This window comes from Abrus precatorius, unplaced genomic scaffold, assembly GCF_003935025.1.
Source record: "Abrus precatorius isolate BTA unplaced genomic scaffold, Abrus_2018 Scaffold7, whole genome shotgun sequence".
Taxonomy (NCBI): Eukaryota; Viridiplantae; Streptophyta; class Magnoliopsida; order Fabales; family Fabaceae; genus Abrus; species Abrus precatorius.
In genome coordinates this window covers 31,738,397-31,757,422 of record NW_020874417.1, presented here as the reverse complement: position 1 = coordinate 31,757,422, position 19,026 = coordinate 31,738,397, and the positions used below count along the sequence as shown (strand labels likewise).

At 32.9% G+C, this 19,026-nt stretch overlaps 2 protein-coding genes across 5 annotated transcripts; one reads left to right on the top strand and one right to left on the bottom strand.

The window, feature by feature from the left end:
• Positions 1–3,886: 3,886 nt before the first annotated feature.
• LOC113873377 (vacuolar iron transporter homolog 1-like) lies at positions 3,887–4,555 on the top strand. The gene has a single exon (XM_027511475.1). It carries the CDS (start codon positions 3,887–3,889, stop codon positions 4,553–4,555), a length of 669 nt encoding a protein of 222 aa, XP_027367276.1.
• Positions 4,556–8,728: 4,173 nt separating this feature from the next.
• LOC113872731 (eukaryotic translation initiation factor 5B) lies at positions 8,729–18,444 on the bottom strand. Of its 4 annotated transcripts, XM_027510514.1 has the most exons (15): positions 17,930–18,442; positions 17,519–17,788; positions 17,125–17,365; positions 15,934–17,076; positions 14,715–15,256; positions 14,525–14,632; positions 14,337–14,437; positions 13,511–13,601; positions 13,308–13,418; positions 13,166–13,231; positions 12,128–12,187; positions 11,460–12,017; positions 10,376–10,495; positions 8,924–9,043; positions 8,729–8,829 (listed from the first exon to the last, which is right to left on the bottom strand). In XM_027510514.1, exons 1-15 carry the CDS (start codon positions 18,188–18,190, stop codon positions 8,764–8,766), a joined length of 3,858 nt encoding a protein of 1,285 aa, XP_027366315.1. In that variant the 5' UTR covers positions 18,191–18,442; the 3' UTR covers positions 8,729–8,763. The 4 variants fall into 4 exon arrangements, with proteins under 4 accessions (XP_027366315.1, XP_027366312.1, XP_027366314.1 ...); XM_027510511.1 differs by having other exon boundaries at positions 15,934–18,251; positions 18,356–18,444; XM_027510513.1 differs by having other exon boundaries at positions 15,934–17,376; positions 17,527–18,442.
• Positions 18,445–19,026: the final 582 nt, after the last annotated feature.

Here is a 19,026-nt window from a genome sequence, read left to right as displayed (position 1 = left end):
GAAAATCACAATGGCCAACATATTGGAGAATTTTCACTAGCTTCTGATCTTCTTTAATATCTTAATTGCTTGATTTAATAGAAATCGTTCTGCATGCAAAACAAAACCAAGAATATTTTGAAGAACTGTTTGTTAATACTGATATACTCCAAACTACAGCAATGAAATACACAAATAAAGCTATAGAGAATAGGAAAACAACAAATCATGATAATCAACCAAATTTCTTCCCTCTATGATCTTTGACAGGAAATCAACTCAACCACGCCATTTGTTAATGGATGTCACTATTTAAGTACAACCCACCTTTATTTCTAGGACTCACTTTAGTGTATTGGGCTTTAATGAGACAAAGGGTTGTGGACCTTGTTGATTTTTCCCCCTCATCCATGAACCAAGTTGGTGACCCAGATAATGCAAGTACGTTGTTGGAGTGCAAAACAATGTAGACTCTGGTTTCTGTCTCTATTGGACGAAATAATTCAAAATGGTGGTCTTCGAGTAGGATGTACACTCTGTTCCATTATATAAATTATCCAATTCACTACACTTCCTTTTTATCACAGCACTTAGTGCTTTCCTCTTCAGCAATCCATTCTTCCTTTGCTCCTGAGCCTTTTCATTCTACATTTACCTATGCTTCTCAAGTTAGATTATGATGAGTAATGATAATAATTAAACCTGGTGATTAATCAAGTTCTCAATGTATGAGTATTGGGTAGAAAATTCACTTGTGTACTTACCTAGCAAGATTTCTTTGAGTGTGTGTCTCAATAATATGCTACATCAATAATTTCTCTTCCTCACTTTTCATAATGTTAAAATATTTCTTGAGAATTATTTTTAAAAGAATAAATATTTGATAAACACATTAAAGTAAATATATGGGTACTCATTGATCACTTTCGAAATATTGCTAAGCAACATAGGGAATTATTGCTATATAATTAAGCTCATGAAAATATGTTTTATACTAAGAACTCATTTCTTGTAAATGAAGTTGGCTGCCACTTGTTCAAGTGCTTTGTGAACAATAAGCATAATGTTACGCTGATAAAACCCAATACTTGGTTTCATTATGCGACACATCAGTTTGACTAGATTTGATTACAAGATCTGCAATGGGTTTCAATTTCCCATCAATTTCAATATGGTAAATATTTGGTTGCGATTGCTGAGATTGCAGACAAACGTGATCCAATGCTATTATTTTAGATCAAAACAAGAATGAAATGGAGTAAGTAACCCCATATTCCCAGTATAACAATTGCAATTGCTTTAGCAATTCGAAATTTAATTAAACCCTTTTCGAAAACTATATATTTTACTAGTATGATGTAAAAATTTTGGGTCCTCAATTTATCGTTGATAACTTCAGAAAAGACTAAATCTTTTTGTACAGTTATAGTTGTCACAAGAATATTAGTAAAACATTATTTAATATAAAACAGTTAGTCTTATATGATTTTTTTAATTTTTAATAAATTTTAATCAATGATTAAGAATGTGTTAAAAAAATATGTTGCTAATATTTTTTTTAAATATATTATAAATGCACTATTATATGTTATCATTGCCCGAATTGGAGGAGAATATATCTTATCTTTTAACTGTGTTTTGTTTTCAATTTATAGTTTTCGTTGGAATTCTTTCATTCCATGGACTGCAGATATTTTCTTAAGCTAGGACCAATAGTGTTAACTGTAATTTTCTGACCTACTATATTCGTAAATTTCAGATTTTTTTAGGTGAATTTCAGATATTATATGCGTGCATGGTTTGAGCTTCATTTTTAACTTGTTGCCAGTCTAACAAATGAAATGTCATCGATGATAAATTTATCTGATTAACATGTCTCACATTCCCTTATAACCTAAGCTACAATAACATCAGCATTCAGATTTTCCCCACTTTCATATTTGACGTTTTAGTATGATTTTAATTGGAAAATTCGCCTGCTCTGCTCAAACATGGATTACTTTGCCCACATCGATGTTCTTACTTATTTTTCACCAGCTTTTAACACCATACTTTTGCATAGGGATGATTGGTCCGAGCGTAGTTTCAACGTACGTGATACTTTATCTCTGCAGAATTGAATCAATTCTCTATGTATGGAGAGAGAATTAAAGTGAAAACACTTTATTTTTGAGAGTCAAAAGATAATAAATATCAATTATTAAATTTATTTGAATATTAACAAGATTAAAAGGTAAATACACATAAAATTTAAGTAATCATGTAAAAACAAATTATATATTTTTAAATTTTAATAATCTGTATATAATTATATAATTCATACAAATAACAAGATTAAAAGGTAAATACACATAAAATTTAAGTAATCATGTAAAAACAAATTATATATTTTTAAACTTTAATAATCTGTATATAATTATATAATTCATATGTATAATTCTTACATTCTTAAATTAAAAACTATTCTTATTATATATGTCTGATGTATATATAAAATAATACACCATATTTAAAGTATAATATTTCCTCTATCATGTTAGCTTACAAATTCTGGTGATTAGAGTTGCCAGCGACTCACATCTCTCACCGATCCTTACGACTAAAACGAAGAAAATGACCGTTGCTTTTTGATACTAACTACATAGAAACTACTTGAAGCAAGAATTGATATAACTTTGATGCACATATATAATATATAACTTTCATCAGTTTCCCAATGTAGTACGAAACGCTTGTGATACTAGACCCAGTATTATAACTTGGGGAAAAAGATGCCTCAATGATATGCTTTTTCCCTTTTCTTTTCCCGTGTAAGAAAAAAGCAATTTCATTTGGTTATCTTTACGTTTTGTCCTTTGTCTGAGTCATGTCATAAACATGAACTTCTGGTCAGGTATAACTTTCTTACAGAGTGTACATCCCATTTTGATTGCTTTAATTTTATGAATAGATTATCTATAATTCTATATATGATGGTCTCTATGTACATCGTGACAAACTACTATAATTTACTTTGTTTCGGGGTCGCTCTCCTTATCATAAATTCTATTGTTTCTATGTTTCAATTATCTAAACTAAATTCTAAAATACTATATTTGTTGGAGAAGCATTTTATCTGATCAACAGGTATGATTTTGGAAACTCTGTGAAAGGGGTTCTCTTCCTTTTGGTAACAAAAAAAAGTGATATTACATTTTCATGAATATTTTTCTTCAACTCGATTAGTATTGTTTGCTGAGTATACTGTGGGTGTCACTTAAGTCACTTAAGTCATCACGGCATGTGAGACACCAAAAGCATTTCACTACTTTAATGTTTTGTTTATCAGTTTTTTCCTCTAACAAATTTCACAACCCCAAGTTACAACAACATAAATTATGGTGGGATTAGTGTAGATTGTACACAAATTAAGTATAAACCAACCAACTAACCAACAACTTCTCTTGCACGTAATTTTATCATGTCCACTGATTAAGTCTTATGAAATTATTTAAAAGGCCAAAGTCTCAATAATTTGCAAAAACACACACAGCTAGATTACACATTCAAAAGTACATTTTATATTTGACCCAAAAGAAAAAGTTATATTGTTTGACCCATAACATCATTTTCCCTATGTCACCATTGGAGTTCATCCCTCAATTATTCCCCTCTTTTTCATACACTCTTTAATAAATAGTGTAAAATTAATTTGTTGAACATCCTATACATATATTTCCGTATGCATTTGGTGAATATAAAATTTGTCTTTTAATTAGTGGGCTTGTCCCACCTTTGCCTCCAGTATAGGCAATTTTCATCCATAAATACCCATCTTTGTTAGAGTGTGTCCTCCACACTTTTCTCCATACCTTTGATTCACCATTCTTCATTACGTAGCTCCTCCTCAAGTGTACACCTTTTTTTCATGGCATCTGATCATTCATCCCTCAACAGCCAAACCAAATTTCTCCATCAAAACAGTGACCTTGAGCAACAAGCAACACTAGAGGTTGAAACCAAGGACTTCGATTACTCAAAAAGATCTCAATGGCTACGTGCTGCTGTTTTAGGAGCCAACGATGGGTTAGTCTCCACAGCATCTCTAATGATGGGTGTGGGAGCAGTGAAGCAAGACATTAAAGTCATGATCCTAACAGGGTTTGCAGGGCTAGTGGCAGGTGCTTGTAGCATGGCCATAGGAGAATTTGTGTCTGTGTACTCACAGTTAGACATAGAAGTTGCTCAACTGAAAAGAGACAAAGAAAGGGGCAATGAGAGACATAGAGAAGAGGACGATAACAAAGAGAAAGAGAGTTTGCCAAACCCTTTGCAAGCAGCAGCAGCATCAGCTTTAGCATTTTCAGTTGGTGCAATGGTTCCCTTACTTGCAGCCTCTTTTATAAGGGATTATAAGGTGAGATTAGGAGTGGTTTTGGGAGCAGTGAGTTTTGCTCTTCTGGTCTTTGGTTGGTTAGGAGCAGTTTTGGGTAAGGCTCCAGCATTGAGGTCTTGTGTGAGGGTCTTGGTTGGGGGTTGGCTAGCCATGGCTATAACTTTTGGGCTAACCAAGTTGATTGGGTCAAGTGCTCTTTAGCTACGTGATCGTTTTGCTAACAGGATATTATGTTAATTAAGTAAACTCTATTTAAGTGCTTTTGTTACCTCTCCTTCAGAGTCCCCTCACTTTTGCTTTTCACAAGAAATGATGAGGTGAGACGTGAATATAGAACAAAGTTGGATTGGTAAAAAGCATTAAAAGAAGTAAGGTCTATCAGAGCCTTTTTATACGTGTGATGTAATTTTATTTATGAAAAAACCTAGGAGTTTTTCGCTGATGAAGTGAGTGGAGAGATACAATACAATGATCAGAACTTTGTAAGAGCTCCCCTTCAGCGGAAAACATGTTATTTCTGAACACATGAACTATATAAAGATATGAATTGAGAACACTACACTACAGAAAAGAGGATAAAAATCATTTGTATCAATTGCTTAATAAGGAAAAATAAAACATGAGATTAGAGATTGCTTGTTATTTGAATCTTTTTAAATAAAAAAAAAATCATATTTCTTATTGGATTTTTAAAGTATCCTCTTGATTAATATATGAGAATAGGGTGGTAAAATGCAATCAGTTTACCCTACCCCACTATTAGCCCATAGAAAATGAGTTAGGATAAAGATAAACTTATATAAGAATATTTAAATTATTTTTTTAAGTCCATCAAAGAAACTTACATTGAATTTATTTTTTGCTTGCACTTTTGTGCACTAAACAATATAGGTTAAGGTATTAAGTATATTGACGATTTTGTGTCACCTAACTCAATCCACCTATAAGGTGGGTTAAATAAGCTGGTCGAGGTGTCAAACTCATTTCATTATTTTTAAGAGATTAATTTTTTAAGATACGATAAAATATTAAAATAAAAATCCTTCGAAACATTATATCATCTGTATAAATTTTAAGATTAAAAACTGTAATTTAATGATTTACACTCAAACCAACATATGAATGTTTTGCTTAACCAAATGCAACTATCAATTATAGGAATAACATTTAAAAAAAAAAAAAAAAGCTACATTTTTGCGAGGTTCAACTTGTACTTGAGTTTTTTATTGTTTATAATTGATACATCATCCATTCTTTCTACCAAGGTTCTTGTTTTTCTTAAGTATCGTACTGGTCATGATTTTTATTTTTAAATCTATTTTAGAAGTTCTTTATGCAAGTATATTGAATTTATAAAAAGATTTAAAAGTTAAATATCTTATGGGTTTATATCACTTGTCATCGAGAAAAATATTTTAGTCAGATTTCTAATATATCTTTAATCTTTATGTTATATCCTTTTGTGTGTGTGTTTTTTCTTTCGCGATTTTACTTATATGTTAGTTCTTTGTTTTCCCCATTCTTGTATTTTTTTTTTCTGCTTCATTGTTTTCGTGTTCTTTGTTTTCACAATTTTTATATATGTGTTGATTTGTATGATCAAATTTCTGTTGCTTTTGAATTGCATTGACATCTTTAATCTTATTTATTAGTTTTTCCAGTTCTTATATATATAAACCTATCAGAATCAAAAAAATTATTATCTGCTATAAATTTTTCCTCTCTTAGATAATTATTATTCTCTTGGTCGTTAGACCTTTCCAAAATTGTGACATAAATTCACTTAATACTTGTATTTTCTTAACTTTTAGTCTAATATAAATGGTTTGATTCGTTCTTTGTAAAAATTTAGATTGTATCATGTATTTTTTTTTTGGCGAGTGGAATATATATTTTTGCTGAGTGTATCATGTACAAAGTAAATAGATAAAGAGATGTTATGAATTAATATGTTTGTTTATTTATATTTTTTAATTTTTCAACTATTAATTCATTATTAAGTATGAATTTAATTTTGATACATCGTCCGTAATAAATTTTTTTATATTGTAAACTAATTATAATTTTTATAATTATTATTATAGAAATTAAACAATTTTGTTAATATAGTAAATTATAATTCAGTTTAATATATATTTTTTTATCTGTCTATTTAAATTTAATTTTGTTAAAAATACGTAATAATTCTTATATAAATGTTAATTAATGGTTTTAAAAACAATTGTTAGTGAAATAAAACATATTTAATATGATAGATTAAATACATTTTAATCATTTTAAAGATACTCGGGTTCTTAAATATTTAATTTACATTAAATGATTCTTTATTTTAATTTTTAACTAATTTTCCTCAGGCAGTCATTAAAATTTGTCTCTTTCATTTCATTTTCTACTTATCTTCTAAATCAGCTTTGTGTGAGCTTTCATCACGTGGATCCTCCGTTGAAATAAATTAAAATATTATTCTAAAAATAATTAATAATTATTATTATGATAATTCTAATTTAAGAATTTTGAAATTTCCAAGTATGGGGACTCTTGGAGGCCTGTTTAGAAAACTTTCCAGTTATTATGATCCAATTCCCCCATCTTTGAATGATCTCAAATGAGATTAACATCTTATGGAAAGTGAATGTATAGAGCAGGAATCAACCCCTTCCCAAAGAATGATCATTGTATTAGATTTGAGCATGGACAACAATGTAACTATGCCCTCAAGTATTTAAACAAAAACTTCATTTGTAAGAGCATGTAAGAGCGGAGGTACCTTTTTTTTTCTCAGCATAAATTCAATATTGATATATAAAAAGAATATATATATATATATATATATATATATATATATATATATGTGTGTGTATGTACATATATGCATTAAAGAGAAATATTGAAAATAATCAGTTGATATAACATTTATATTACTTAATAATTTATTATATAATATAAAATTAACTAATTTAACTATTAAATCATCTCATATTTTTTAGTATTATGTATATTAAATTTTACATAATTTAAACATTTTTATACATGTTATCCAAATTTTAATATTTATTAATATTTTAAAAATATATAACAAAAATAAAATAATACAATAAAATACTTATAAATTTTATATTTTATAAAATATTTATTTTTTTTTGTCTTTCTAACAATAAACATTATTTTTTAATGGACAGCTAAAGACTAATTCTTTAAAAATATAAATATTACCGATATGAATTTTACCTCATCTAATATAAAATCCTTTTTGAAACATTCATTTAACAATTTAGTTTGAAATGAATTATTTAATCAATAAATAATGCATTTTTACTTCAATTTGAAATTGATTTGACCATCTTTCATTAAATAATCACAAATGGAGTGGAGTCTTTATTAATCTAGTGAAACTATATCTAAATATAGTTAATGTGTGTGTATGTTCATCTTTGACCAGATAAATATAGATGGACATGACAATAAAATTGAAAAATGTAATAACTTTGAAAGGCAAAACAATATAGTAGTAACACCTAACACCCATATAATAATACTACAATCAATTTTATCTCTTCTAATAAAATCTCTCTTAGTATGAAATGAATTATTTGATCAACCAACATTGCATTTTTAAAGGTAAATAATGAATGTTATTGTGACTGTTTTAAAAATTAAGGTAAAATTTAATTAGTAAATTTAAAAAAATTATTTTTAATGTTTTGATTAATATTTTAGAGATGTTAACATTCATCTATAATTTATCTGATTAAAGCCATGGGAATTAGGCAACTTCAATAGACATAAATAGGCAGATGATAGAGTGGAGTTATGGATAAGGAGCTGCATATGCTAAAATATTCAATTCATAGATTTCAGGCTCCATGTGGCTCAGATGAACCCTTGCCAGTACTTGCCGGTTTCCGTAACCTACTGCCTGGTAGAAAACAACAAAAGGATACATAACTCGCGAAAATTAAAGTGCCTCAGCTAAAAATGGAAAAAACTTGTACAAAATGGGTACCCCCAAACCAAAAGTGAACAATTTTTTTCGTCAAAACAATAGATTCTCCCGTAAAAATTTGCTTTTCCTCACTGAAATGCAAATTCGAACTCTTATTTGCTTCCATGTATACCACACGTGTATATCTAATATGGTAGTAATTCACAAAATTTGGACCTTGTCAGTTTCCCTGTTCGCACCCTTTATAGAGTCCTGAGCTTCCCAGCTGACAGAGCATTGGAGTTACCTTGCCTCTCGATGACATACAGCACCATCTATCTGAATCATTGCATCATTTTGATTGCTCTACATGGTGGATCGAATGGCATCCTCACACAATTTCTTCAAAGTTTTGTATAAAACCAAACACCTCACTGAAACCTTGTTTTTATTGAAATGATACTCGAGCGCCCCACATCAACTCTCCTCATTGTATCTTGAAAAGATTCTTCAATTTCACAACAAGCCTCCATTCATCCATAGTCAGATCATCCTATATCAATTAATAGTGTAACTTAGAAACATTTTCAACCATATCCAGAGCACTAGATACATGTTGCTCATAATGCATATTGTTATAAACTTACCCGATAATTAGTTTTGAGTATATCAATAGATCTCCGCGAAATATGGCTTACAAGTTCATCATCAATCTCAAAATGCCTCCCATACATTTTCTGTTGCTCCTCAGGGTTGCTGCCAACAATCTGTAAACCCAATCCAAGCATAGTGAGATTGACACCAAGAATACACAAAGCAACAAGAAAATCATTCAATTTCTGCCTCTTTACTTTTCTTTCTCCATTTTCTCAATAGCCATGTCTAGTTATTGATCACGTGTAAATCATCATGTAAATAAATCATGACATTTTGTTTACTAGGTAATTTAAAACATGCATTAAGGATCTTTTTTCCTTTTCAACATCGTGCCACTTAAAGGAACATTGCTTTTCATTCCTGGGAATTGTGTTTCTTAAGTATGACAAAAACTTTCTTACTTTAATAAGAATTTTAAATTACCACCCCTTCCCTGGAAATATTTTGTTAACATCGTTAAAAAAGTCATTCCTAAGAAATAATAAAAACTTGTTTGCCAACCTAAGTTTTTCAAAACTATTTTAAAAATAATTTTTCATTTTCAGTTTTTGAAATTAAAAAACAAAAATAGCCTCTAAGGTGTTTTGGTTTAAGTTTTTTTATTTTCTCATCTTAAAAACAGTTTTGAAAACTTAACTAACAAACAAGTTTTATTTTCATTTTCTTCTTAAAAACATTTTCTTAAAATTGTTTTAAAATATAATTTTAAAAAGTAAAAACCAAAACAGAAAAAAACAAGCCACTAGTTTCTTAAGAATGTTTTAAAAAATATTCATACCAAACATTGGGAATCTAAGATTCTCAACTTAATAATTTTGGAAAACAAAAACAAAAACCCTGATCAAACACCCAACCCTAAACTTAACAAACAAGTTTTATTTTCATTTTCTTCTTAAAAACATTTTCTTAAAATTGATTTAAAATATAATTTTAAAAAGTAAAAACAAAAACAGAAAAAAAAAGCCACTAGTTTCTTAAGAATGTTTTAAAAAATATTCATACCGAACATTGGGAATCTAAGATTCTCAACTTAATAATTTTGGAAAACATAAACAAAAACCCTGATCAAACACCCAACCCTAAACTTAACTAACAAACAAGTTTTATTTTCATTTTCTTCTTAAAAACATTTTCTTAAAATTGTTTTAAAATATAATTTTAAAAAGTAAAAACCAAAACAGAAACAAACAAGTCATTAGTTTCTTAAGTATGTTTTAAAAAATATTCATACCAAACATTGGGAATCTAAGATTCTCAACTTAATAATTTTGGAAAACATAAACAAAAACCCTGATCAAACACCCCCTCTAAGGGTATAAACTTTTTCCTTGTTAAATACACGAAGGTTTTTAATCCATATTTCAAATTCCATTTCGTTGAGGACATCTTAAGAGTTCAGAGATGTTCACTATAAAGGATTTAATTTCAGTCAAAGAACATACCTTAATGGCTACTTTCTGCCCCTTCTTTGCATAATCAACAGGTTTATGGTTATTCTCAATGGAGGCAATGCGACCAATATCAATGAACTCTCTTGAAGGAATACAAATTGGAGTCCCAATCTGTCAAGTAGATAATATTAGATGCAAATTTAAAGAAATAAAAACAATTATCTTTTCAGCACTGCACACAATAGACTTCCCAAGATAACAAGACCATAATTTATGTCATAAACCCAAAAAAACACGGTGAACCTTAAATGCTCAGGAAATGAGATTCAGCAAGACCAATCTGAAAAATAATAATGTGAAGGGGGCAAACATATATAAAGTGAACAAACAATAACAATGAAGATGAAACATGGGCATGAAAACCAAACAAGGAAGCAATGTTGGAGAGTCAGAAAAGAAAAACTGAATTTACATAATTCAAGGGGACAAATACTGGCAAAATATTCTAGCTTTCCACTATATTTTGATACAGGATGGATATAAGAGAATCAGCTGATAAATGAAATAGCTTAAAGATGGTGGTCAGGCACAATATTCTAGTTTTACATTCAATTTTATAATAGTCTGTATGAAAACACCACCAGTTTAAAGTGCCATACTAAAGATAGACAATTATAATAGTGGAGAATAGACTCCATATTGAAATCAATTGCTTAATATGTAAACAAAATTAAGCTAAAGTTTCACAAGTGTTTAAAGTCCTCCAAGTGCAATCAACAGACTAAGGCTATCATTCTTTGAGTAGGTGGAAAATGACAAACGAGAAGATACAGAAGTTTCAATTACACCACCAGTTGGTTGGTATCGTAAAAGTGTGAAGTAATTTTCATTCCAAAATTTCCATCTCCCCATTTTCCAACCAGTTAAACAACCACAGCCTAATATGCCTATATTTATCCAAGAGATGAAGAAATATAATTGCTAATTCCTTTGTAAAATATAGGCCTAAAATGAAAATTCAACCGAAGGATAATGGATTTAGTCCAGCAAAAAAGCACCCTATGTTGAGAAAACTGTTATTCACAGATGACATTGCAGATATATTAAAAAAACAAATGCCTGAACAAAAAAATACCTTCAAAGTGCCTTCAAGAATATCAACTCCCAAAACAATTGGATCCTTCTTGTTGAAAATGCAGTTTGGTAAAATTTTCAGAACACATGGGAAGACTGCCTCATCAGCAGCTTCTCGCTTTTTCTCCTCTTTAATGTTGTCAATATAAGCCTTAAATTGATCAAACAGGTGATAAATAATATCAGCAATAAAAATTTTCACGCCCAATTCATCTGCAAGCTCCCTAGCCTCTTGAGTGACTTTGACATCAAATGCCAATATAGCAGCATACTCTCGCTTCTTTTCAAGCATCACACTGGCCTTCATTACATCCTTTTTATGTACAGGGCCTATGCTTATACCACTCACAGGAATACTCACTTCAGGAGTTTTCAAAAACTCCAGTAATGCTTCCAAGGAGCCAAGGGTAGATGCCTGTACGCAAACCCCCTCACCAGTCCTGTCAATCCTGCTCATGACTGACCGCATATCTTCCATAGCTGCTTCTTTCACATCTTCCAAATCATCCTCGGCCTTCACCACATATAAACCAGTGCCAGCAATGGCATGTTCAAGGCCCTGAAAGAAAGCATAAAATAAAACCAAAGCTTTACAAATTCACAAGCATAAGGAAGACAATATTGGATACAAACGGCATAAAAAGAAGTCAGATCACTATCACCAAGTACCTGGGCAGTGATCTTTATACCCATTGCAGCTTTGATTTCTTTGTGATGAAGATATGTTCCCTGAAATTAGACCATTATTACTTAGTTGTGACTTGTAAGACATACTATATAGTATAACTCCCTCTGCCTGGATGGAATTTATCAATCAAGATTGTACTACAAGAGTAAACAAAAGCCACCTCAACATGGTCTTTAACATCACATAATTAGATGCACATCGCATCACTACTAAGTAATGACGAGATCGAATCACTACTAAGTAATGACGAGAACTATCTTAAAATATTTTAAGATTTTTATGGACCAAAAGCAACAAAAACTCTGTAGGACTAAAATTAAATTTGAACATATTTATTGGGATTGAAGATATTTAAGGCTAATTTTTTTTACTTTATTACTTTTGTTTGCTTTGTGATGCATTTCAGTTAATTAATAATTATGGATATTTTATAAAATTATGTTTGATGTACTAGGATAGTAGGATACTTGTTTTAAATATTATTACTTTGGAAGAATGTCACTGACTCACAAGTTTATTGAGTCAAGCTTACTAGTTCAGTATGCCTAACAGGTTGACAACCTTGGCCACAAACTCCGCAACAAGAGTGGGTGGGTGTCAGCTAAGTTCCAGCACTAGAGCCCCTTAAAAGGGAATGCATATCTTACAACGGTTTTGTTTTGAACCAGTAATAAATTATTATGAATCCAATAAAACTCCATTTTTGGCCTATGGATGAGGAAAAAAAAATCCAACCCTCTGCTTTTTAGCTCATCTCCTCCATATTAAGCATATTGCCAAAATCTCATAATCCTTTGTTTAGCATCCAATACATTAAAATCACTGGAACTGATTAAAATCTTAACATTTTTTTTCCCTTCCAAAACCAAACTTTCAAGCATGGAATCATTAAATTCCAACCAAGCAATCCATTGTTTACATTCATACTAGAAAGTAATGTAGCAAGGTTCTAATTTTCCTACCAAGTAACAAAAGCGATAACAGCATAAACAAATAAATTGCAAACGAGATAGCTGTACCTTGACACGGAGTTCCTTCATTGGATGAGGTGTCAATAAAGCTCGAATTGAAGTAACAATTGGCCCCTGTAATAAAATTTTCATTAGTCTGAATGGAGGGCAGATACTAATAGATGATGCAGTGAGACTTTAAGATGCTTGCCTGCATTCCACAGACAACTATCTGATCTCCTTCATGAAGAACACCATTAACTAAAACAACATCAATAGTAGTTCCATGGCCTTCAACTACCTTGACTTCCAAAACAGTACACTGGTGGCCACAATTAAACAACAATAAGGTCTACAGTTAAACAATCATAAAGCATTCAACCAGCTTTTAGATTATGTGAAAATAAACCTAACCTGGACTTCTTCACTGTATGTAAGTTTCTCAGCCATTGTTTTTTGGGTCCATTGAACCAATAGCAATAACAGATCAGGGATTCCTTCGCCACTGAAATAGCAAATACTAAAAAAGTCAATACAACAACAGCAACATGAAAAGCACTATGAAGATTATGCAACAGTTCTAGGCAACAATGAAAAAGATAGTTTCTGCCCTAAAATAAATTTTGGGCAATTTTCTAGCGATGCTGACATCCAAGATAAATGGAAATGTCCCCCCAACTTTTCATTACGCACCCTGTCTTCTCCCACTGCTCCCACTAAATCACCAAATTTTGAATAATTTCAAGTATTGCTTGGACAGGTTAACAATTTATAAACATCCCAAAATTGAAATGTTCTGGAATATACTGAAATGTTTGAAACAATAAAAGATGTTTCTTAATAGTGAAGAAACTACTAAAATAAATTCGAAGAACCTTCTTTAAAACTACCGAAATACTTTATTTGGAATTTCAGCTCTTATAAAATAAAAACGTGTAATATTGTTTATATTACCAGCTGCATTAGTAAAAGATACAATTCAATATTTTATCAGATACACATTCTCATACACATAATCCTGTACAGCATACACTAAACTTTTGCCAGAAAAAGAAGACATTGTCATTCATCAGACCAGAGATTGATACAGTGGCAGCTTTCACCATATAAAAGAAATGGTGAAGGCTCAACTAATGGTCTCCAAAACCAGCCACTGTGTCTATTATCAATAAAAAAATTATTTTGTTTCAAACAGGAGTGAGATGGCAAAGTATTCCAGCTAAAAGGCTACCACAATTACCTTATTGCACTTGTAGGCACAATGCTGAAAGTTTCTCCCATTTCTTTGTTTTTATAATACAACTCAGTATTTAGCCCCTGTTCCTTGAATTGAGTAATAATCTAGCAACGAAACAGAAGAAAATTAGGGCAGTAAACAGTAACAAAAATGATTCAGTAAAACTGACAAAAAGAAAAATCTTTTGCTACCTGAGTAAGCCTCATATTGAACTCATTTTGAACATCCTTAGACTGCTGCTTCATTGCTTTAACAATTGGAGAATTGCGACTAGTTTTCCACCCATAAAGCCTGTCAACCTGCAATGTTTCAAGAACCCTGTGACAGCCACATGTGTCACCTATTAAAAGGAATCATAAAGTACAAGGAATAAATACTCACCTTATTCAAGGCAACAATGAATTCTGTATTCCTCATTTTTAATAGATTTAGTGATTCTATTGTTTGTTGCTCTAATCCATGCATAATGTCAACAACCAAAATTGCAATATCACATAGACCTGAACCACGAGACCTCAAGTTAGTAAATGATTCGTGCCCTGGGGTATCAATAACCAGTAGACCAGGAACTTTCAGCTTCGCATCAGCTTTCAGTTCCTTCGTTCTTTCACGTATGTTCTCAGCAGGAAAGTATGTTGCACCAATCTGTTGTGTGATACCACCTGCTTCACCCTCCTGAACATTTGTACCTCGAATACAATCCAGAAGCTTGGTTTTGCCAGTATCTACATGCCCCATGATACAGCAAATTGGGGAACGGAGGTTCTCATCATTGGGCTTTGGAGGCAAGACAGACTTTGGTTGTTCCTTTGGCAAAGCAGACTTCTGTTGTTCCCTTTTCAAGTCCACAACCACAATGTTAGCCTGCTTTCTATCTTCAATTTCTTCAGCCACAGGCTTAGAAACAGTTTTATTAGTAGCACCTGTTGCATAGGAGGTAAAAAAAGATTAACATTTAATAGGGATTAGGTGAAAAAATATAACAAAATCCTTCCATTGAAACCCTCAGGCACTTATACATGCACAACAAGTAACAGCCAAACAGATGCTACAGGGAACCTACTTGGGTCAATCAAACACCATTGGGCCTTGAACATGCACATAAAAGGACAGAGAATTAGTTTGGTCACATGCATGCCCACCGGGTCCATATCTCCAAGAACAAAAGCATTTTTTTTTCAAATCTAAAGCAAAGGTGGAAATAAAAGTGCACTACTGTCATATTTAGACCAGAAAAAATGAATGACACTGCTAGAGTGCTAGGTTTGACACCATTTCTTGTGATCAGCAGAATCTCTCAACAATTTACCACTTTATGGCAGCATGTGACATTACTAATATACCCCAAGAAGATTTTGGTCCCTTTTCTGGCAGAAAAAAAATTCAAAACTAAGTCTTGGTCTAAAATTCAATGTACCTTTAGTTTCTATTTCTATTAACCAAAATAAATTCATAGGATATTTTTTTTTTATGCTCATTATTGGAAGGGTACCATAATAAGGACCTGAATTCTGTGGCGCCAAGATTGTTAGTTTCAATAATATGAGAGATTTCATGCGGGGCAGTAACAAGCTAAAAAATAATCAAACGCAAATCTCACCGGCATTTGAGGGTATGGGATTTTTAGTCTCCCTTCTGACAATAGGTTCAGGCTCTGAGTCCGCCTCTTCATCCGCAAATGCGCCTTTTGCATTAAGATTAACATCATCCCAGCTTTTTGCATCCCATTCATCCTCTATATCATCTTCCACTACATCCTCTTCAACAGCTTCAGGAAGTTCAACTTTGTCTTCCACCTGCATCGAATCCACTTCAACCATTTCTGGTTCCTCTGAACCCACATCAGGGGTAGTCTCCTTCACTTCAACACTTTCAGCTAACTGAGCAGCAGCAGCAGCACCATTCTGATTTCGATGGTTTGGTTTTAACTTCTTTGTCTGATAAATGGGTTTTTTGGCCGGAGCACCAGATTCCCCAGAGGGGAGAGTCACAGCCCCGGTGTTATTGAGAATTTGCCTCCTCATTGCCTCCCGACGGCGGGCTTCTTCCTTCTGCTTTCCAGTTAATAGTTTACCTTCTTGTTTCTTTTTCTGGAGTTTCTCCTTTTCTCTTTCCTTCTTTCTACGTCTAGCCTCTTCTGCCTGTCTCTCAACCTCCTCTTGCCTACGTCGCTCCTCTTCTTCCTTCCTTAACTTCTCCTCCTCTTCTCTTTTCTTCCTTTCTTCAGCCTCCTTTCTTCGAGCCAGTGCCTCTTGCATCTCTCTAACGTGCTTTGGCACTTTCTTGTCAGCTGCTTTAGTCTTTGACTCATTCTTCTTTGGTTCAATTGTCTCAGCTTTAACTTCGGCAGTTTCAGTTCCAGCTGCAGCTGCCGCCGCAGCTGCCTTCTTCTCCTTTTCCTTTTCCTTTTTCTTCTTCTTCTTCTTTGCAGCAGCTGACTCTACAGCCTCTTCTTCACCCTCCTTTTCCCCAGAAGCATCAGCAGCAGAACCTACTTCAGGAGCGGGCTGAACTTTATCTTCCTGTGGTGGAGGAGCTGCAGGTTTCGCTGCAGGAGGGCCCTCACCAAGTTCTGCAAGAATCTTGTCTAAATCTTCCTCCTCTTGAGCAGTTCTTCCACTCTTCTTCTTATTCTTTTTCTTATTTTTGGAAGTTTCAGCGACCTCTTCACTCTTATTAACATTGTTATTTTCAGTACCAGTACTACCGATTGCAACACTGGGTTGCTCAGACTCAACAACATCTACATGTTCACTCCCAATCCCAATTTCACCACTCCCTTTAGTAGCACTGCTACCGCTTTTCTTTTTAGAAGATTTCTTTTTACCAGTAAACGCGACTAAGGAAACATCATCCTCATCCTTGTCCTCACCACCTTTACCAGACTCAGGCACAGAAACATCTTCCTCATCAGGAAAACCTTTACTCAGTGAATTAACAGACTTTTTCGAAGACTTTGACGACTTCTTTTTCTTACCAGAGAACGTGATTGGTCCAATGTCTTCATCATCACCACCATCTACCTTCTCATCCTTATTCTCCTCTCCATCATCAACCTCACCAAAACTAGCAGCCGAAGACAAAGCACCACCCTTCTTGCCTCCTTTCGAAGACTTCTTCTTCCCGGTGAATGCAATAACCGGTTCATCAATATCATCATCCTCATCCCCGCCATCATCGACCACCACCTCACCATCCCCATCATCATCATCATCAATAGCATCAAAAGCCGCAGCAGAAAACAAACTCCCACCGCCCTTCTTCGAACCCTTTGACGGCTTCTTCTTACCAGAAAAACTAACCACCGGATCATCCTCCTCCTCGCCACCCTTATCATCATCATCACCATCATCAATAGCATGAAGAGCCGATGCAGTGAACAAACTACCACCACCCTTCTTCGAACCCTTGGAGGGTTTCTTCTTACCCGTAAAACTAACCACCGGTTCATCCTCATCCTCATCCTCACCATCCAGTTCACCGGTTAACCCAGATTTCTCATCGTCATCATCACCACCATCTTCCTCATCACCAAGTAAACCAAAACTAGATGCACTGAACACACTGCTCCCACCGCCCTTTTTCGTTTTGCCCTTCTTCTTCCCAACTTCTGACACATCATCGTCATCAACAACGAAATCATCATCGTCATCATCATTCTTAGCTTTGGCATTACCTTTTTTACCCTTCTTCTTACCGGCTGCAGCAGGTTTCTCTTCCGGTTGCGGCTCGTCGGAGACTGCGGTTCCGATGGAGTACTCATCGTCGTCTATTACATGCGCCTTTTTCTTCGATTTCCCACCGCCTTGCTGCGACGCGTTCTCTTCGTCCCTCGTCGTGGGCTTCTTCCTACCCATCTCCGATTAGGGTTTTCTTTTTCTCTTCTGACGCAAACGCCGACGCTACGGAGTCAAGAAACTGCGAAATGAAAAGGAATATGGCGAGGGAGGGAGAAGAAAAAGATCGAATCAAAGAGAGAAAAGAGGAATAATCTTGTGCAGTGAGGCGTAAATGAATCTTACGGTGGAATGGTGGGTGCTATTCGAGATACGATGGAGCGGCGGTGGAGAAATGGAGAGAAAATGAATGAATGAGTGAATCCGTAGTAAGTAATAAAAAAAGCAACTAATAAAAATATATATTTAAAAAACGAAAACAGTAACACACACACAGAGACCGGGTGCAGTTGGTGGTGTAGTTCTAGGGTTCTATTTCTTTTTCTTTTTCATTTTTGTCAACCAGCGACTTGTACGGATATCAGTAAATTCTAATGAAATTTGTAATAAAAAATGAATTCAACAGAATGGTGAATATTTTTATTATTAGTAATAAATATTTTTATATTAAATATTAAAAAAATAAACATAATTTTTAAAAATTTAAAAATATATTGTACAAAATTAAAATTTGAAAGAAAGTTAAATTAATGTTAATTAAGATTGTAAGAATATTAAAATTTAATTTATCTAAAAAAGTAATTTAAGAAACTAGCCTTTTCTTAATTTTATAAAAAATGCATAGAAAAAATAAAGAAAGAAAAGACAACAACGTAGGGTTGTATTTCTACAAGCAATTTGTGTCATCTTTTTAATTTAAAATAATTTTATAAATGAAATAAGTTAAATAAATATTTAATAACAAACATTTTATTGTAATGAGTGAGGGCATGCTGGGTTGCAACGATCCGGCTTTC

Bases quoted from the DNA above. Each gene is read 5' to 3' on its own strand.
- LOC113873377 (XM_027511475.1), top strand. From the start codon at position 3,887: ATGGCATCTGATCATTCATCCCTCAACAGCCAAACCAAATTTCTCCAT.
- LOC113872731 (XM_027510511.1), bottom strand. From the start codon at position 18,190: ATGGGTAGGAAGAAGCCCACGACGAGGGACGAAGAGAACGCGTCGCAG. The intron at 12,188-13,165 runs GTACAGCTATCT...GTCTAATTTCAG, and splicing joins TGAAGGAACTCCGTGTCAAG to GGAACATATCTTCATCACAA. The intron at 9,044-10,375 runs GTATGTTCTTTG...TTGGGTTTACAG, and splicing joins GGCAGAAAGTAGCCATTAAG to ATTGTTGGCAGCAACCCTGA.